Source organism: Hyperoodon ampullatus (genome assembly GCF_949752795.1).
Source record: "Hyperoodon ampullatus genome assembly, chromosome: 10".
In the NCBI taxonomy this organism is placed as follows: Eukaryota; Metazoa; Chordata; class Mammalia; order Artiodactyla; family Ziphiidae; genus Hyperoodon; species Hyperoodon ampullatus.
This window is the reverse complement of record NC_136923.1, coordinates 40794555-40815827: the sequence shown is the minus strand read 5'-3', so window position 1 is coordinate 40815827 and position 21273 is coordinate 40794555. Positions and strand designations below refer to the sequence as shown.

The 21273-nt window shown below is 50.8% G+C and overlaps 1 protein-coding gene across 1 annotated transcript in view; it reads right to left on the bottom strand.

Annotated features, from left to right (window-relative positions):
* Nucleotides 1-962: 962 nt before the first annotated feature.
* The window catches only part of MAP4 (microtubule associated protein 4), a gene marked incomplete at its 5' end in the record, with an annotated part of 111314 nt that continues 91003 nt past the window's right edge, over nt 963-21273 (bottom strand). Inside the window, 11 exon segments of the mRNA XM_079712600.1 lie at nt 963-2270; nt 2272-2352; nt 4632-4744; nt 6231-6312; nt 10193-10285; nt 12084-12197; nt 13668-13960; nt 14081-14140; nt 14713-14914; nt 18182-18397; nt 19199-19305. Coding sequence (XP_079568726.1) covers nt 2205-2270; nt 2272-2352; nt 4632-4744; nt 6231-6312; nt 10193-10285; nt 12084-12197; nt 13668-13960; nt 14081-14140; nt 14713-14914; nt 18182-18397; nt 19199-19305 — 1427 coding nt within the window. The 3' untranslated portion in view covers nt 963-2204.

Below are 21273 nucleotides of genomic sequence, written 5' to 3'. Positions count from 1 at the left end.
TCTTTGGTCACAGCCACAGATTCACAGACGAGGGGCTGAGGTCAAGACTGCACGCTGCACCCCAGTCCCTCGATGCGAGAGGACAAGCTGGGGGCTGTGGGGGCCTCGGATGCTGAAGACGTAGACAACCAGGATGTATACAGAAGACAGGGCCTGCGTGGTGGGACATACAAGCTTTATTTGTTCTGGAAATTGTAACAACAATCACAGATCAACATGGTTAACGGCTGAGCCATAAGCAAATGGGGAAGTACAGAAACGTTCCAGCCCCAACGGCTGCAGAATAGAGCACAGCACACACGGCCTCTGGTCCCACCTGTCAGGGCGGCCGCCTCAGCTTCTCTGGCTTGTGGGACCCTTCAAGGGAGCTGTGACCAAACCACCTTTCAGAACACTGACCACTCCAGCGCCCCCTAGAGTGCTCTCCGCCGGGGTCACCTCTCCCACCCCTACCTTTTGGCCAACGGAGTAAAAGGACCGAGAGCTTGTCCACCCCAGCATCAACACAGGTGCAGGTACCTTTAGGCCCAGCACTGTCACCCCACTGCATCTGGCACCCCACCTCCCACTGCTCCTCCCAGTTTCATCTCGCCCTTTCTTGCAGACAAAACACGGATGCCTTGATGTCCCTGGCGCCGTTGAAGCACTGTGTGGACAGTCTCTGGCCCTGGGAGCGCTTTTTCCACAAGACCCCTGCAATTTCTTGGTATGTGCTTGGGGAGCTGGTGTCGAACCTCCCTGGAGAAAATGCTACCTCAGAAAGGGAGAACACCTGCCCAGCCCAGACACCCTCCCTCTACATGGACTTCGAATCTGATCCTAGGTCAACAGCTCCCACCTTCTCAGTGCCAAGGGATGCCAGAGGAGGAGGTGGGGAGTGTGAGGGGCCAAGTCTGCACTGCAGAAAATGCTCTTCCAGAGGAGAAGCCTTGGAGACTCCCAGGCCATTTCACTACAAACTGTTAGGTTTTAATCCTTTATTAGAAACCATGCAAACTTTAATACAAAAAATACAAGTGCAATAAGAATCTTCGTGTCAATACAATTCCCGGGACTTATCATTGCAGCCACCCCAAGACCAGGCCTAACCAGGACACACCCCTTAGGCTGGCCTCGCCTCTCCTCTCTCCCCTCTCCAGTCAGGCCGTAAGGGAGCCTGGATGGCCCATCTCATGTACTTATTTTTAAATTTCCAGACTTGATTCCCCACTATCCACATGAGTTCTGAACACATCGGGCTCCCTGGCAACTGAGGGCTCGAGTGTCCTAGGTTGGAGGCTAGGAGGAATTTGACCTCCATGGCCCTTTCCAGCCCAACCTTGTCTCCCACCAGATCCCAGGGAATGAGACAGACATAGATGCCAAAACCAGCCTCTTGGTTAGAAAAGAAAAGCAGCATACACACAAAATGCCAGAACCACCAGTCCACACTCTGACCAGCCCCTAGCGGTCCCTGCCTGCCCTCTAGCCCACAGCCCCCCACTGCGCCTGCCCTGCCCACACCACCTCCGGGGCCGGGGGCCCCGAGCTGCCCAAGCCAGGGCAGCCTCCAATGCCTCACCTCCCGGTTGGAGGCTTCAGGATCTCCCCTCCCTGTTTCCTTTAACACCTACCAACGACTTTCATTCAGACATGGCTTCAACCTGCAAAACTACTCCACCGGTTTTCAGGTTATTAAAAAAAAAAAAAAAAAAGATAAAGTGTGACAGCAGCTAGGTAGGTATGGGAAGCAGCGGGGACAGGCAGCATTGCCCCTGACTAACTTGGGGGAGGGCAGCAAGAGGTGCCTGGCGCCACCTGCGAGGTGGGCACCACTGTGGGGTCAAAGGAAGAGGCAGTGGCTTAGCAGGCTCTAGGGTACGCAGTCAGCACCCAGCCATCACGTGGACATCCACTTCCACTCTTCCCTCCAGATGGACCAGCGAAGAGGGAGGGTATGTCAGTTTCTCTTGGGTTTGGTCCAAAAAACCCAAACAAATGAAGAGGAGGTTGGACTCCGGCTCCCCCCCACCCAGATCCCAGGAGGTCCTGAACTAGCCTCCCCCACCCCACTTTCCACCCAACCTTCTCCGCGGAGCAGCGGCGCAATGGTGAGGACAGGGAGCCAAGCAGGGAGCCGGGTCTGGGGCTGGGAGTGGAGGGAGCATGGGGATGGGGCTGCTGCCACCCTGGGCAAGTGAGGCAGGAGGGAGGGAGGGAGGGGTCTAGAGGGCAGCCCCGGAGAGGGAGCTAGGGGCCCAGGTGCCTGAGCTGGGGCCGCCAGGGAAGTGGAGGGGGGCGGGAGACAATGTCGGCCCCGTGGTCGGTGCGGGCCCTGGCGTTTGCCCGGAACGTCAGCCTGTAGGTCTCAATCTGCAGTGACACAGGAGGAGGGAAGGGAGAGGGTGACGGGGGAGACAAGAGGGGGAACACGGGGGACGGAAGACGAGACCAGAATGTCATCATTAGATGCCTGGAAAATAAAAGGTTGCTTCGTTAAAATTCAGGCCACACTCCGGTCAGAAAACAAAGGAGCTTCAATCTGCAGCCAGTGGCAGGGCCCCTGGCTGGCCCTTAGGCCGAGCCCAGCCACTTACTTGTCTCCTGGATCTGGCTGTCCAAGGTCTGGGCCTCCCTTTGGTCACCACCCCCTGCCAGGGTGGTGTGGCCACTGAGGCCAGTGGCTGAAGTGGGGGCGCCAGCTTCGGGCGCTGCCTCAGGGACGGCCAGCTCCTCCCCAGCTGGGGGGCCCGGACACGGAGGGGCCTCGCTGCCACCGCCCTCAGTCTACAAATGAAACAGTGGGGGAGACAGTGCAGGGTCAGTCGGGGAGGGCGTGGGATGGTGATGGTGGTGGGTTTCACACACAGTCCCCACCCCCGCTGCTGCGGCTCCCCATTGGCTCAAGGTACAGTCACCTGGGAGTCTAGACCAGGTGCCCCCGCCGCCACCGCCAGACCAACTCCTGGCCTGGGTGGCAGGGTGCTGGGTAAGAACTCAGGCTCTGGGGCAGTAGAGCAGTGCAGCCTGGCTAGTGACACGCTCTGAGAGCCTCCTCTGGGAGACGAAAGGCTTCGTGAAGCCTCTGACATGAGAGGTGAAAGGTGCCTGGCTTCTCAACAAGGCTGATGCCAGATCAAAACACTTATGACAGCAGATTGTTAGCAAAAAAACTAAGGAATGATCTCAAATTGTGGGTCTGGAGCCACTAGGGCTAGGGAGCTCCGGGAGCTTGAACCAGTTCCTGAGGGGTGCAGGCCGCCACCTCAGACCTAATGGATCCCAGGGCACTCCCTGCACATGCGAGTGTTCGGAGAGGCTTTCTCGGCCATTCCTGGGGCAGCGCTGCCCGTGTATCCATCATTCATGCGCCCCTGACACAGGCCTCCTCTGTGCTGGGCACCTTTCTGGGGCCTGGGGACACAGGAGGGAAGAAGGTGTCCAAGGAGGCGTGAGGGAGACTGTGGGGGCCTGGCGAGGAAGACCTTGTGGTGGCCGTGGACACCCAGTGTGAGTCCAGAGCACAAGAGGGAGGGCTGCTGGGAGGCACTGGCGAGCTGGCACACCCGTGCCGGGAACGCCCAAAGGCGACAACAGGAGAAATCAGAGCAGTGAAAGAAATGGGCCTCTGTGTTAGAAAAATAGTTCCAGAAGTGATAAGAAAGGGAGGTGATGTGAGTAAAGAAAAGACTTGCGGTCAGAAAGGCCCAGGCGTGAGCCCTGGTCTGCGTGCGCGTGTGGCCGGGGACAAGTGACTACACCCAAGTTAACGCCCCGGGGGTGCTGACCAGAGAACGGCCCCTCACAAGGTGTGGAGCATGTCCTGAGAGGCTGCGACAGAGGGAGCTAGTCCGGGCTTGAATGGAGCACTGAGGGGGGCGGGACAAAGTGCGGGCTGGGATGGAGCCTCGCTGCGGTCAGATGCAGGGGGAAGGCCCGGAGCACTGCTCACGTCCCCTCTCCCTCGCCCACCCCTCCCTGAGCAGCTGCAGCCACCCTCAGGCTTGGAAGCAGGCAAGGCGCTGCCCCCACGACCCCCACTACCCGATGACACTGAACAAAGGACAGACAGCATCTTGGCAGACAAAAGGTCTCACGGTACTGTGGAAGGAGCTCGGAGGGAAGAGGGGGAGGGGAGGGAGGAGAGGCCCAACCAGGATGGGAAGCCCGCCGCCCAAGTGCGCACAGGCCTCCAGAGGGGGTGGATGCCGGGCCTGCCTTCACAGGCAGCTAAAAATGCGCCATCCCGCTCCCAGGCCTGGAACAGAGCCTGACACAGAGCAGGTACCGAACACTCCCGTCTCAGGAGGTGCTGCGAGAACCGTACCACACAGAACCCGGCCTTGTGGGGACCTGCACTCCAGCCCTGTCCCTCTGAACATGGCTGAGATGGGCTCAAAAAGGCAGGCCACGGCTCTCAGGAGAACATTCTGTCTCCAGCTGGACAGGTGAGAGGTGACCGGGCTGGGGCCTCTTCACCTCTCCGGCCTTGCTCAGGACTGATGACAGACGATGGAAACAGCAATGGTGTGGTTGAAACATGACCCCTGAAGAGACTGAGGGGCGGTGACAGGTGCCCACCTGCTGGGACCCAGACTCCAGCCGCACAACCCCACCCCCCAGCTGTGTCCCCACCAGGACCCACTCACTACCTTCACGGCACCTCCTGCGGGCAGGTGGCCCACGTTATCAAGGGATCCCACCTTCGCCTGGGCCTTCTCCTTGAAGTTCAGCTTCTGACTTTCAATCTTGACATCTCCTCCACCTGGAATGAAACAGAAATGGGTCACTGTGGGTGGCAGAGAAATACCCCTACAGGCAAAGCCAGGAGGCTGGCCAAGGACTGGGATGTGCCCAGTATAGAAATAGGGAAAAAGTGACCTGCTCTGAGGACAAAGGAAGAGGCACAGTGAACACATGCTTTCAGCCTCATAAACACCCTGTTGGTCAGGGTCAGGATCCTGGAATCCTGGTTTTCCAGCTGCCAGCACTGATACTGGAGGAGAGGAGTGACTTGCCCAAAGTCACCAGCGAGCCAGTGACTCACAGGATGGAGTATGGTCTAGGTGAGCAGTTTAACTGAATCTCACTGTCATGAAAAGAAGGGAAGGCAAGAGGCGGGAACAGAGGGGAGGCAGTCTGTACACAGGCAACATTCAGAGCTCAGCCAGAGTGAAGCCACGGGATCAAGGACAAAAGCACTGTCACTGGCCAACTGGGCCCTCAGCTTGGCTTTCCCTTGAGCCCTTCTTCATTCTCCCATCTCCTCTTGGCTCATATCACCGACCTCAACACCTAGCTTCCTGCCAAATTCTCCAGGTATCCTACCCACTGGATTTCTGGCCCCTTACAAAAACTGGACCTCAAGTCACTCAGTGTCACTAGGGAAGGAGGTATCTCACAAGAGTGGATTTTCCAGATAGAAGGAAAAATGAAGGTTAGTTAAGGGCCAAAGTGTTTTGATCCTTTTAAACAGAACACCTTCTAAAATGGATGACACTTTTTGCTGAGAGGGAAGGGAGTTTCCTTTGCCTTCGCCTTAACTGGCCCGTGGCGTGGAGACTGATCTCTGAGACACCAGACCTGTCAGCCAGTGTGCCTGCCGCTACAGATACGGCCCTGCCCCAAATCTGCTGCTGACCCAGGGTCCAGGACACACGAGGCTCTTAGGGTACAGCCGAGGCAAGAACGCAGGCCCTGCTCAGACAACATTGCCAGCGGCTCACAGGCCTCCGCGGGGGTGCCAGGCCACCTGTGCTGCTGGCAGGAGAGTCTTCATTGCTGTAGTGGCAAGATCCACATGGGCAGGCCAAGGCGGCATTATTGAATGGCTCCCTATCTCCTGCTGGAGCTGGTGGTGGATGCTTCACTGCTCGGGAATACCCTTTGCTCCTGAGTCTGACAGGCAAGGCCCGGCCACCACTCTCCAGAGCTCCTTCAGCACCAGCTCCTGAACGCTTGCCTGGGAGGCCGAGAAGAGTTCTTAGCCCATAGCGCACCTTTCCCCTAGGCCTAGGTCAACAGTGCCATATGCACACGGCAGGTCCTCAAGATGCTGCTGGTGCAAATGGCAAACCTTACACACTGTTCCTCCTCCAACTAAAAGGTTAGTGCCCAGAATACCCCCTCCCTGACAGGGACTGAGGACTACGTTGTTTCTACTGCTGTGCCCTGGGTGTGTGGCTCCAGGAATCTTCATGGAAGGACAGAGACATAGGGGTGAAACCTGGGACAAGGGAGGCACCACTCACCAGGCTTGTGCTTAATGTTAGCCTTGGACCCACACTTGGAGGAGACCTTAGAGATGTCCACCTTCTTGTTCTGAATCTGAACCTGAGGAGAAAAACACATAAAAAAATGACTGCCTCAGAGAGAGAGGGTGTACTGCCAGGTCCAAACCCATGCTCTCTTTATAGTCTCCAAACCCAAGGTCAGAGGCAGCCTTCTCCAAAGCCTTCCCTGGCTCTAACCTCACTCCATCTCTTCTTCATACCACCTCTTGGAGGGACCTCACCATCAGCTGTACACTAATCACTTCATGTGCTCAATCATCATCTATAGCGTACCTACTACCATCAAAACAGCAGCCTCTACTCTGGCTCATCTTTCCAACAAGGCTGCAATTCTTCCTAAACAGGAGCTTGGGGAAATGCACTTTTCCCAGCCACAGATCTGGCAGCTGCTAAAGCAAGCCACCACGTGTCCTCGGCAACGGTGACAGGCTCATCTTGCACCATCCCTGAGATGACCTGTGAGGAGTCAACAGAGGTCACTCGCCACGGCTGGGCTCTTGCCAGGGTGTGTAGCCCACACACCTGTTGACAGTGTGCCCCAGCTGAACCTAGTCCTCAAAAATAGAATAGTTGATGAGGGGAAGTTCCGCCTTATAGATGTATTCCAGCCAATAAATGAAGAAGGGACAGCAGAATTAGAGTCTCACCACAGTGCACCTTCACTGAACTCATGGTTTTGGGCATCAACAGCCGCCAGCATCACGAGGAGCGAGACGACGAGAAGAGTGAGACATTATGTTTCCTGACAGAAACACCACTGCCTATGAACGTCTTGCAAAAATGTGGGGAAAAAAATCAAGTCTGAATCAATCTAAAGAAAACTGTGGGACTAACGAATATGTTAAGTGAAACCATGGGGACATCCTCAGCAGAATCCAAATTCTAGGACAAACCACTCGGTTTACTCTTGAAAAATATTACTGTGAAAAAAGAAAAAATGAACAGGGAACTTGTAGAGTAAGAGAAACCTAAGATCATAAGATGCAAATCAACCAATCACAACTTATGGACCTTACTTGTTTCCTGATTAAGCAAACCTGTTTAACATGCTATGGGATTTTATATTATATACATATGTATATTAGAGTTCTTAAAGTTACATATTAGAATATTTGCAGATAAAAGATATAACTAGAACTGGCTTCAAAATAACTGGGGTGGGCATTTATAGATAAGACTGGCCACAAAGATAATAAATGAAGCTGGGTAAAAAAGTACATCCAGTTCATGTTACCATTTTTTCTACTTTTGTATATGTTTGAAAATTTCTATAATTAAAAGTTTTAGGGACTTCCCTGGTGGCGCAGTGGTTAAGAATCCGCCTGTCAATGCAGGGGACACGGGTTTGAGCCCTGGGCCGGAAGATCCCACATGCCGTGGAGCAACTAAGCCCGTGCACCACAACTACTGAGCCTGCGCTCTAGAGCCCGTAAGCCACAACTACTGAAGCCTGCGTGGCCTAGAGCCCGCACACCACAACGAAGAGTAGCCCCCGCTCGCCGCAACTAGAGAAAGCCCGCGTGCAGCAACGAAGACCCAAGTCAGCCATAAGTAAATAAATAGATAAATAGATAAATATATATATATATATATATATATATATATATATATATATATATATATAAAGTTTTAAAAAGCTTAATTGCATCTCACTAAGTTAACAAAGCCTCTGAGACAAGCTCTGCCTTCCCAGGCTGGTACATAGAAGAGCCACAATCCGCTTCCAAAAGCCAAAAGATATCCCCAACCCGCTCCCCTAGCCACCAGCCTCCACTGATGGCTTCGGCTTTAGGGAGCCACGTGCTGCTGCTCTGGCCTAGGACGTGTGTTTCTCGTGCTAGCCCCAAAGTCGCCTGCAGTGACGCCTGGCAGCCAGCACCAGCCTGTTCACCACCAACCAGGCATTCCCGCACCTCGCTCCAGCCGTGTGCTCACGTGATCTGCCCCTGGCCTGCAGGCCACTGCAGGTGTCAATACTGCTGCTGAAGTGACACTGCCAACAGGTCTCAGAATCCATTAACATACACACCCCTCCTTGCAAGGGTGAAATGGAACTAAAACTGCTGCAACATTTAAACTGGGACCAGCCACAGAAGTAGCTGCTATGTTCTCACCCGATGGCCTCTCAGTTCTCAACAAGAGGCATGTTTATGTGTACGTGGGGACATGTGGGGAGTACTGACCAGTATCCTGTTCCAAGCCACGAATCCCTGTGGTAACCCCAGAATTTCTCTCTGGGGGGAAGGGGGGCCCTGTGGGGGAATGGGGTTAGACGCGTACGGCTGGCGGCCACCCTTCCTATACACAGGTATATTTATGGTGGCTTTATGGAGGGGCTGATGGAAGGCACGACAGTGCCTTAGTCCAGGCTGTTTACCCTCATCTTCCCACTGGAAACACTGTCACAGGCATTTTCCTAATGCTCTGCTGTTTAAGGAAACCTCCTAAAATGAAAACTCTTTTAAAAAGTATATTCCCTCACCAAAAAAATCTTGTTTGAAGTCATGTGTAGGCAGTGTGGGAAGACCATACTAGGTGACAGATAAACGAGGACTATTTTCAGAGCTCTGCCATACACCACACAACATATAGAAATGCATTTCTGTGTCACACAGACACACACACACACACACACACACACACACACACACACACACACACGCAACCCAATTCCCTCAGAATCCCTGTTCACCTTCTGTTTGCATCTAGGCCAAAGCCTGAGAGGAAAAGGTAGGGCCAGTGCCTACCTGCGCCCTTCACGGGTTGGATCTTTCTCACCTTAACCAGACACTGCCTTTAAAAGCTTCACCCACCTCTGCCTTTCCACACTGGGGTGGCTGATCTCTGGCCAACTTCCAAGTTGGCCAAGAACCGGCCACCCGAGTGCCAAGGATGCAGTTTCTGCCCACGCCAGGAAGAGCCAGTGGTGGGGAGATGACCAGGGAGGACGTGCAGTAGGGGAGTTGTGTGGGGGGAAGAAAGAGGGGTTCTATGTTTGCACCCTCACAGCAGAACTGCAGGGTCAGGCCCTCTGTAAGCCATGGGCAGGACGACATGACCACCGAGGGGGCGGGGGGACAGAGCCTAAAAATGAAGAGGGTAAGCAGAGCGGGACTTAATCCAGGTCAGGAAAGAGAGGAGAAGGAACTGAATGAACCCAAGGGAGACCAGGACAGGGCAGCTCTCTCCCTCTTGGGGTGGGAGAGAAGCGAGGGGAGAGGCGGTGAGGGCAGGGCTCTGTCACAGGGACGTGGCAAATGCAAGTGTGTTCTCCACATGCCGGATGACAGTGGTGACCTACCCCATCTCTCCCTAGACCAGGACCTCCCTGTGAGCTCCAGTCACCCGTGTCCCTAGCACAGATCTTAGGGGTGGCACAGAGTAGCAGCATGATAAACAGGATGTCTGGAGGGGAGAGGGAAAGAGCCAAAAAGAAAAGGAAATAGGAGGGAGGGGTTGGAAAAGGGAAAGAGTGGGGGAAGGAGAGCAGAAGGAAAAGAGGGGGAAGGAAGCAGGGAGAGGAGAGGAGAAAGAGCAGAGTCACAGAGATGAAGGGAGGGCACAGGAGGGGTGGGAGCACGTGGAACACAAACTCCCTGCTCTACAACAGCAAGGACTCAAGGATGGGCTCTGGACAAGTCCGGACACCTGTCTCCAGGTGAGGACCACTGCATCCCCAACAGCGGACTCGAGACAGACCACGTCCCTCAGACCAGGTCTCTGAACCCCTAAGGCCTCCCACCCACAGGGGCAAAAGATGCCAAGTGGGTGTCACCCAGCTGTCGTTTAGGGCTCACCAGAAACACTCAGTCTGAACACATTTGAGCATCGGGGTCCCCCCGACTCCGCTCGCCCGCCAGCGCGGGGCGGCCCTCTTTCCAGGGTGCCTCAGACGCCAGCGGCCCCGAGCGCATACTTACATTACCACCTCCAGGGACATGCTTAATATTGTCCTTGGAACCACACTTGGACTGAATATGGCTGTAGCTCACTTTTTTGGAGACTATCTGGACCTGGAGTGTTAGAGAACAGAAAAAACAACACAAAGGGAGAGGGCTGGTTAGAACCGACACGGGGCGGGCAGTGAGTACACACGTGACCACGATGAGCGGCAGGGAGTGCTGTTAAAACCCCACCTTCAGCAGAACAGCTGTGGAAAAGCACAGGCCAAGGAACTGGAAGGAGCAGGAAAGAGAGTGAAAACACGAACAAACAACACAAGGACAGAAGATGTCGCCAGAGCGCTACATGGGCATCCTCACTGCTCCTGGGGGCCGGCTGCAGTTCGCAGGGTGCAGACAGCAGTGGCCCCAATGCCCACTCAGCCACGGCCCACCCCCCGCCTGCTCTCTCCCCGACGCTCCTCTCTGCAAGGGTCCTGCTCATCCGGACCTGTCCTCACCCAAGGATGGCACTTCCCTTAAATCTGGGGCCTGGAATCCCTGCAGCCAGACCTGCTCTAGGAAGCAAAGGCTGTGTGGAGAAGCCCGGGGCCGCTGGCTCACGGCCCAGATCTGACGCTGATGGGAAGGAAGGGACCAGAGGCCGCTGGACCTGCTATGCAGAACCCTGGGCACCAGGGGGCACAGGCCGAAGCCACACTTCCACGCAGAGCCCACTTGTCTCAGGACTCAAGAAAGCACAGTGCAATTGAGGTTTAAGTCTAGTCTTCTTTTTGATTCCAGGGTAAAACCCCTTCCACAATCCTCCAGATGTCCAATCCTGTGCCCTGTTTCATATGTGAAGAGACTAGGCTTTGGGCAGGGCTGCAGTGAGGCACAATCTGGGGGGGGCACCTGCACACTGTGTTGCATATAAACAGCTCCCCCTGGAACGGAGCAACACAAAGGCTCAGGATCCAAGATCTGGGACAAAGAATTCTTTTTGAGCCTTCTCAAGAAGGAATAGTTGCCAGCGTCCTTCCTTCCTTTTCTTAGAGCACTTCACAAATGATGTCGCCCCCAAACTGAAGGGTTCTCCCCAGAGTAATCTACCCTGAGAAACTCCAACTGTTCTTGCCTTCTTTACAAAGTCAATGATGAACAACTGGTGAGCAAACCACTTTCCTAATGAACCAGAGACCTACAGGACCTCTAGAAGCTCTCAGGAACCATGGCGCAGCCTTCTCCACCTGCCAACCATACAAAGTCCTTGCCCTGGCCACCTATCTGCCACAGATAAGGGCAGAAGGTTCCCAGGGCAAGAGGAGGGCCCTGGCTCCAGGGTGTGGAGACAAGGGGAAAGAACCTAGTATTTCCCTGCTGCATCCAGGTGACGGTGCAATCCCTATGCTGAGTGGGTTTTTGCTGGGAATCAGCATCCTAACTTTCAGTACAGAGGTCCTTGGAGAACCAGGACAAATGAAGCTATCTCCACACCCAGAGGTGTTGAGAGGGGCCTTCAGTTGAACTTGAAGCACAGGGGCTCCAGGGTTCCTATTGCTGGAAGGTTACCAGTGCCATGTCTTACCGAGGAAGAAGCTGGGTACTCTGTGTGTGTTTGTGTACATAATGGGTGTGTTTCAGATCAAGGTCAGAGTGAAGGAAGTGACTGAAAGTGTTTGGATCCATTTTATCCAGCTAAATAAATATTCCCTAAAGGGCTAGTGGGCTCCTAGCTCTGTTAACTCTCAGGTTAATAGAGAATATTTTGTGATGCCTGAGTCATCAAACACAGAGGAAGGAACATGGGGAGAAGCAGAAACTAGTTAAGGATAGGAAAAAAGTGCAATAGAAGGGAAAGTGACTGAGGCTGGAAGAAACAGTTGACCAGCTTTTACCTTCAAGAGGTAAAAGTCTAAATAAAACTCACTTTCCCAGCAGGCGGTTTCTGTGCACTGCCAATTGGGCCGGCTGCTTTAGTGACTGCGTTAGGTTCAGGCTTTCGAGCTGGAGCAGCTGCCTCTGTTTTTTTCTCTACTTTGGCCTAGATGGAGATAAAGGGAGGGCAAATTTCAAACCAAGAGGACAAGAGCCCAGATACTAAGAAGGGAAGAAGGCTGAAGGGGACTCGCATCCAGGCCAGGCCACCATGCAGAAACAGGTCACCCTTGCTCCTAGAAAAAAACCACCGATTTGCCAGGGCAGACCAAGCTGGAGGGAGAGGGGCTACAGACCAGACTTGAGACACGAGGAAGAGTTCAAGACACCATTCGTGGAGAAGAGGCAAGAAGGAGGCTAAGTGAGCGATTCTCTTCTGAGTGTGTACTGGGGTTTTCAAATCACAATGTCCCACCCCCCTGCCCCATGTTCTGATATGCCCCAAGCAAGCTGCCATGGTTACAGGGAGCCACTACTCATGATGGGAAGTGCCACACCCTCAGGTACGTTGGAACAGAAAATACTTTCATCACCAGACTGAGTTACTCAACTCTTCACCAAGACCTCCTGCAACTTTTGCACCATGAAAACATAAGAAAAGCATGGGCTGGGTGGGGAACGGGCAGGCCATCAGCACCACAGCCCCAGATGCCTGGCTGGGTACGTTAGAGCCATAAGCTCTTGTCAAAAGCAACTCTTGGGCCCTTATCCCAGTTTTCCATCAGTGTCTTTCAACAGCACCAGGATTCTGCTTCATTTTGGACCCTCTTCAATTTTTTAGCAGCTCTGGATTGAAGCAATTTAAGTATCCTATCCTGAGTGGCGGGGGCGCGGGGGGAGGCGCACGCTGGTGGTGGTGGTTTAAGTGCTAGAGAATGAGGCAGGAGGTGAGAAGGTTGCTGCTCCCGGGACTTTGAACTTGGACTTTTGCCACCACCTTTTCACACATAAAATCCCCGTGGTTGCTAATAGTTAACAAATAATTCTGGGGTGGATGCACCCAGAAAGTCCTTAAAGTGAAGCGCTGTGGCCAGCCATGCTTCTCCATCTCAACACTCTATCAAGGTCCTTTGTTTAGGAAAGCCAGGGGCTTGCAGCAAGTCACCCTGGCCACAAGAGGACACTAGTCCTCGTTCAGACAGACTCTCCACCCAAGACACAGCTTAGAGAACAAAGAGGCGGTCCATCTTCTTTCTGCCTATCCTGCTGTTCACAGTGCAGGGGTAAGAAACAGAACAAACCAGGTTCCCGCCCAGTGTCTCTCACCTGTTCAAGGCTCAGAGGCCTCCTCTGTTTGTTTTGTAAAGCAGAACACTTTTTCCTCCAAAAATGTAAGCCTAAACCCCAAAATGCAGAACAGGAGAGGAGAAGAGAAAGCTCAGAGCCACCTGCTTGCTGCTGCTGGGAGGCGGAGCCCAGGATGAAATTCCCTGACACTGAATGCAACGTCCTGACTGCTCCCTGCATGGTGGGCCCCTTGAGCCGATGCAAGGACATGCCTGGGAACGGTGCTTAGATGTGGCAGGGGAAGAAGCAGGGGCCAGCCTGCCGAGGACCCCAAGCTCCCTGGACTCACCCGGCCTCCTCCAGGCTGATGCTTGATGTTTTCCGTGGAGCCAACCTTGGAACGGACATTCTTCAGATCAGGGGCAGAAGCATTGGTAGCCACGCGGCCCAGCCTTGGGGCAGAGGAGCTGGGCTTGGCTGACGTGGGCTTCTTGTCCACGGAAGGAGTCCCAGAGGGCCGGGGAGGCGTGGCTGTGGGCTTGACGCGGCTGGGAGTCACCCCTGCTGGGGGTGCCGCCCCAGGGATGGTGGCGCTTTTCTTCATGGAACTGGTGGAGGTGCTCTTTGGGCGACTCACGTCAGCTGCAAAGGTGGGAGTGAGAGATAACAGGTGTGCAGGGGAGACAGCAAAGGGAGCCTTAAAGCCATGGACGAGGTGGGGGTTTAAATCTGGGATCCATGAAGCGGCGGATGGAGTCTTACCTGGTGCAGACTTCGTAGCCATCTTCTTGATGTCTGCAGGTTTCCCCTCAGTCTTGACCGCTGCACAAATGTATACTTTTTAACATCACGATTAACAAAATAACCTACTGAATGGCTCATCCAAAACTGAGGTTCATGCATTCATTCAACAATTACTAAACTGTCTGAGCCAGGGGCTGTGCTAGTATCTGAGAACAAACTAGTAAATCAGACAGCCAAGTAAAGACCACGCCCTGATGGAACGTCCATGGTCAAGCACTGTGTCTTACTTTTTTCTGCAGTCGATAATGCCTTCCCTTCTACGTGGCCTTTCTCTGAATGGCCTATTTCTTATCATGAAAGTCCACGAACACAACGTGCTGGGTGCTGTGGCGTTACTAAGAAAGGAATAGTAAATTCTACCTTGGAATTCATGAGAATCCCCTTCACTCAGGATTTTTCTGGATACACATACTTACTAACCTCACATGGAGATCGAGGCTATTACTTTTCAACAGACCTCATTAAGGACTGGTGCACAAGCAGGTCTGCATAGCTGTCTGTGATGCCGGCTGGCGCTACGGCTGGAGCAAAAAGCCAAGGCCCCACCCTCCTCCCCACTGGTTCCTGTGGGAGGGAAGCGCAGTACTCACCAGTGGGCCTCTTGGGCAGGGGTGTAGAGGGGCTCCTACTGCTTGGCCCAGCTGAGGCAAGAGTGGCAGCTGCTGTGGCTTTTGGAACAGTCTGGGTGCTCTTGGAGCCAGGCCTACTGGCCAGGGCAGAGGACAACTTGGATGGCGAGGCTGGCTTGGATGGTGAGGCCCGCTTCTCAGGAATCTTTGCCTCTGCAACAGGCTGCTAATAGGAAAGTGGGAATAAGAGCTGCAGGTCAGCAATAGGCCGAGGAAGTCACGCCAAAGGATGGTTCCATATAAGCTTATGCCAGAAAGCAGGGGTACTGTGGGTTTGGCAGCCACTGATAGGAAATATATGTGGCTATATGATCAAAGTCCTCCACACAACATGAGAAATGGCCATGTAGGGTGTCGTGTGATTGGGGATCAGGAAACAGGGAGTCAAACCACCTGAATCCAACCTGAACCAGTGAGAATGAACAGCCCTGAAAATACCCCACACCACAAAGTATGTCTGCCTCAGGATCCACTGCATTAAATACTTATGTATTTAAGGTATTAATATTTGACCAGAGATCAAACAAATACATAAAACAAAAAATTTAAAATGTTCAGTCAAATTCAGCCATTCTTTTGGCTAAGATGCACCCAGTGAATTCCGAACAGGATGGAGCTGCAGCTGGAAACTGCATTGGCCAAATCAGTCAGGTCTAAGTTCCAGCCCCAGGCAGGCCTCCAACTCACAGTGTGATCTTGGGCAAATCACTGAGCCTCTCTGGGTTTTATTTCCTCATCTGGACAAAGGAGGCTGGAACAAAGGATCGCTACGGACCAGCCTTGATAATAAGTGATGTTAGGGATGGGAGGATGAGGATTCTGTAAGAGCACAGGGACAGTGAGAAGCGGCAGTGGAGGGTGCAGGCCTGACCAACAGGGGGAATGAGGAGGCCAATGCCACAGTTCTGACTGAAAGCAAAAGGGAAAAGCCTCTCAAGTGCAGACACAGGCCATCTGGGTCACTCTAGCTCCTCTTCCATGGAGGCTGGGCATGTAGTCACTATCAAGGAAGGGAAGGAATCAATACAGCCTGGTTTCTACAGGAATAGGCAATGAACAGACTGTTTTGATAAGCAAATATACCATGTTACTCAAGAGAGTAAGCCAAACAACAGACAAAGGGGATCCAGCTCTTATACTCCAAGAGAAATGGCCACACAGAGGGTAGTATGTTGGTGGCGACAAGCAGGATACTGCTTAAACGGAAAATCAGCTAAGGAGGTTCTCAGAAATTAAGGGCTGGCAGCCATTTAAATAAAATCTAACCCTGCAAATGCAGGGTAGTGACCATTCCTACAAACGAAGGGCCCAAGCATGGTGTTAAAGAACCCCAAGGTTGGAATCAGGGGAAGTGGTCCAGCTACCAGCTCTGTCTCGAGCATGTCGTGGGATTCCGTGCAGAGGGACTCCTGCTCTGTTTACTCTAAAATGTAAAGACTAAACCAGATGCTCTCTGGGGTCTCCTTCAAATTTTCAATACTATGAGTCAGAATAATCGGGCGGGGTCTTATATTTTGCTAGTAAGAGTAATAATAAAATAAGTTAGAAAAAAGTTGCTTGAGATAGAAATCTCTAAAGGATGTGATGTTCTTTAGACATCAGGCTTTTGGCCTCAGCAGGCTGCAGAACCAGCCTGCTCTCAGAGTTGGAGTCACTCTCCTGTTTTCTCAATTATATTTTCTCCTCTGCCAGAATCACAGATCTTGTTTTTTCTGAATAGTTTTTTCCCCTTTGTTTGCTCCTATAAATCTTTCTACCAAATAAGGAAAAAAACAAATTTCATTAGGCTTTAGTTTTATCCATCTCTCAAAATGTTTCCATCTGTTTCTTATCTAAAAGATAAACAACGGTAATCATTATGAGGCACATCACCTCTTCAGGTCAGCAGTATCTCAAAATGCTGTCTAAAAGCTGCATGGCAAAAAGACAGGAAACAAGAGTGTGGATAGAGGCCTTGCGCACCAGTGTTGGAGTTAGACCCAAGTTCAAATACGGGCTCTGCCGCTTATTAGCACTGGACTACAGAAATGTTATTTAACTGAGCTCTGAAATGAGGATACTAAAATCCACATTATGGGTTGTTGAGAGAGAGAATTAAAAGAGTTAATGTCTATAAAGAAACCACTACAGTATGCTTCATTTTTGTTATTATTACAGAGTGAACTTCACTAGACAGTACCCCCTCCTTCCCATGGCCTCCTCTGTCTCCCCCAGGATTTGTGTCAGGGAGGAGCTGCTGCCACGGCTCCAGCCACCTTCCCTCTGCCCTCTTATTCAAATAAATTGTTTTCTAAACATCAAGAAAAGCAGTGTCAACTGGGTAAATGAGGATCAGAAAGCTTTATGAGATTTTATAATTCCTAGTCTATACTAGGATTTCTCAGTTTCTTGGCCAGGGTTTCAACCTAGCCTACAATTCCTAGGTTCCACCAGTTTGCTTTACAAGATTAAATGAAAACACTGACATTTCAACATGGTAAACTATTCCTCATCATGATTTTAAAGAGTAATATCGGGGCTTCCCTGGTGGCGCAGTGGTTGAGGGTCCGCCTGCCAATGCAGGGGACGCGGGTTTGTGCCCTGGTCCAGGAGGATCCCACGTGCCGCCGAGCGGCTGGGCCCGTAAGCCATGGCCGCTGAGCCTGCGCTTCGCAGCGGGAGAGGCCGCAGCGGTGAGAGGCCCGCGTACCGCAAAAAAAAAAAAAAAAAAAAAAAAAAAAAAGAGTAATATCAGGCTGACCTAAAAGGCCCTTCTCAAAGAAAACAAGATGTTAGAAAAGGCAGTCACAGATTCCACCCACCCTCTCCTCCAAGAACAAACCTGTGAAGCTACTGCTGTTCCAAACTGACCCGTTTCTAAGCAATAATAACGTGTGGGTGACCCGGAAAACTGAAGAACTGCAGAAGGAGCCCAGTGAGAGGTAGCCTAATGCCAAAAGCAAAGTAAGTTACCACCTGATGCTGGAATCTGCTGGAAGATAAGCTGGAAGAGCTAATCACGAATCAACTAATGGAGGAAATTCACTTCTGCGGGATGATTAAGAAGAAAGACAAAGCATTGAATTTGACTGGGAATTTGATGGCGGAATTACACCAAAAATGAGTATATGATTGGCATGTGGAGTGGGGAAACTGGTTAACCAGTATGTAAACAGACGAAGAGTGAGGAGGAGCTGGGAGAAAGGAGGAGCCAGAGCAGAGGCAAGAGTGCCTCCAGCCAGGGCAGAAAAGGCACAAAGGAAAACAGGCCACCGAATTTCATGTCGGCATCAAGAGCTTCCAAAATGATCTGAGTTACCCTTCCCCCTTTGCCCTCTCCTTTCCTCTAGTTCCACCAGCCTGCTTCCATGTCTGGAAGCAACAGAGCCTGACTACCTGACACTCGGAGGGGAAAACTTTTCCCTGGCACGGTGCTCAGGTGACTACTTACCTTGGGCTTCCCGTCTTTTGAAGGTAAGGTGGAAGGCCTGGCAGTGGCAGCAGCTGGGCGTTTGGGTGGGGCAGCCGGTGCTGAGCCTGAAGCAAGGCTCATGGGTTTTTTATTCGACCCACCAAAGGTGGTGGGAGCTGGCTGCTTAGGGAGAGAAGTGGGCTGTGTTTTGGCTTTCGATGTTGAAGTCTTTGCAGGTTGAGTGGTGGCCAAAGGCTTTAAGTTGATTTGTTGTTTTTTTTTTAAAGGCCAACATCAAACACACAGACAAGAATAAAAACAAATTTAAAAAAAAGTATAAATTGCACAATTCAAAGCAAAATTATAAGCAATGAGGATAGATGCAACTGAAAATTAGCACTCCTTTCTTCTGAGCTCAGTAAATAGTGGAAAGATGCCAGGATGCAGATAAAGAAAACTGGGAATTGTTTCTTAATGACAGTGTCATAAATTCCAGCAGTTTGGCACCTGAAGATTTAAATTCAGTCATAACTTTAAACAATTAACTAACTTTTGAAGCCTGCAATAATTCTGTGAAGAAAGTCACCAACAGGTGATTAGGCTATTTAGTATCTGCACCTCTATGAGGCAATATCAACGTCCTGTTTTAAGCCCACACTAAAATGTGGTATTTGTACTTTGCAATAAGTACCAATAAATGTCTGGAGCTATGATCCACCTTAAAAATCTGTGCTCCTTTTTCATTAACAGAGACTTCAGAATGGATTTCTGAATAATTCTGTAATTCCCTTTATTATTGTTTTTAAGGGAAGCAGAAACAACATCTACAGAACAGATATTCAAGATAATATGGTCAAAAGCAAAGATTTAAAGGTTTGAGTTAGGCCACCATGGTAAAATGGGAATATAAAATATTTTCTAAGCATGTCCAAACTTGAGGAAGGACTCATAATAGCTCAGAAAAAAGAAATTTCATTTGCATGACTCAAGCAATAATAAGCAGAAGATAGTTTTTAAAAATTACAGCAGAAGACAACCCACCATTCTGGCACCTACCTTTGTTTTCTTCTCTGGGCTTGGTGGGAGCTCCTTGTTTGGAGGGGCGGTGATGTCATTTCCGGTCACACTCCCAGTAAGCCGTCCTTCTTCTAGTTTGGCTATTCCTAAAGGGGGAAAAGTTATGCTAAGCAAATGTTTTTCACACCCATTGCGAAAACACAAGTCTTTGCAGAGACACACCACTAACTAGCACTTCATTCTGAGAAAATCCAGAGCTATGCTGCTGAAAGTGGACAAGACTCCCAAGTCCCCCTCACTGTGACAAAGGACAGTTTTAGACTCCAGGGATTCAAGCAGCCTGTCCCTGTGGAAAAGCAACTTAACTAGGATTTGCACAAATGCTCAGTGGAAGGAAATGGCCCTTGAAGTTTCGTTTCCCTTCCCTGGAGACTGGCAAAGGGGTTCTGTCACCCAACCACTAACTCCCAGAGCACATAGGGGACAAAAACCACTTCTACTAGAGTTTATCTCTTGGAATAAAGGTTGCTGAGAGATGGGATAAGAGCCAGAAGATCATCCAATGTCCTCCCCTTCCTTCCTTTCCCTGTAAAGCACCACTTTATGGAGGATGTGAGAGGAACTTGATCTGGTTCTAGCAGTGACCCAGATTTCCAACAAGGCCGAGGAGACCCATGAAATCAGATCCAGGGCCAGAAATAAAGTCTACAGCCTAAGGCTACGCCCAGCAGCACCACTGTGGGGAGGTGACTCCAGATTTCAATAGGGCTATACCAGAAAGCATTAAAATACCATGAAATTTATAACCTGGGTGTGGAGAACATCTTTCTAACTGGCACAAAATCTAGAAGCCACAAAAGATAAGTTGGACTACAGAAAAATAAAAAGCTTCCACGTGCCCCAAAAAACAATACGAAAAGTCAAAAGGCAAATGATAAACAGGAAAAAAGTATTGAACCTCACATCAAAGACACAGAGCTTATTACATAAACTACTCCTACAAATCAACCAACTCCTATAAAGGCCAAAAAGAAAATGAACAGGAAAAATGGCTGAAAGAATATGAACACCGTTTACAGAAAAAGAAATACAAATCACTTTTGAAAATATGAAAAGATACCATTTCTAACCTAACATATTGTCAAAAAGTCCTAAAATCTCAAAGTAGCTACTGGGGATAATGTGAGGACATACGCTGCTGGAAGTGTGTGAAATGGTACAAATCAGATGCAGGGCAGTCTAGCAGTATCTCCGAAAATTACAAGTACAAATAAATTCTAATCCAGAATTACAACTTCTGGCAATTTATCTTAGAGATATATTCACATACCTGCAAAATAGCAAATGTGTATGGTCTTTCACCAGAGCATTGTTCCTAAAAGCAAAGGACTGAACCCAGAAGTCTGTTAACTGAAAACTGGTTAAAGCATATGGCAGAAGTATCAATGTTATCTCTGAATTTGAAAAAATAAACCATGACTGATAGGGAACGATCTCTACTCAGTGAAAAGAAAAGCAAGGCACAGAACAGTAGGTATAACATGAAACCATTGTCTAGAAAAGACAATACACTTCTATTGCAAATATACTTGTATGTGCATTTTTAAAAAGTCTTTGGAAGAACGACGATGAAACAAAACAATGGTGACTTAATTTTGGGATGGGGTGGAGGACCAGGCACAAAACTAGGGAGCGTTAGGAGGCTTTATTTTATTTTATTTTATTTTTTATTTTTTATTTTTTTTGCGGTATGCAGGCCTCTCACTGTTGTGGCCTCTCCCGTTGCGGAGGACAGGCTCCGGACGCGCAGGCTCAGCGGCCACGGCTCACGGGCCCAGCCGCTCCGCGGCACGTGGGATCCTCCCGGACCGGGGCACGAACCCGCGTCCCCTGCATCGGCAGGCGGACTCTCAACCACTGCGCCACCAGGGAAGCCCAGGAGGCTTTATTTTAAAACTTTTTGTTTTGAAGTAAAGATTCACAGGAAGTTACAAAGAAATGTACAGGGAGGTTCTGTGTACCCTTTACCCAGTCTCCCCCAATGACACCCTGCATAAAACTATAGTACACCGGGAAACTGATATTGGTACAATCTAGAGAGCTTATCAGACTTT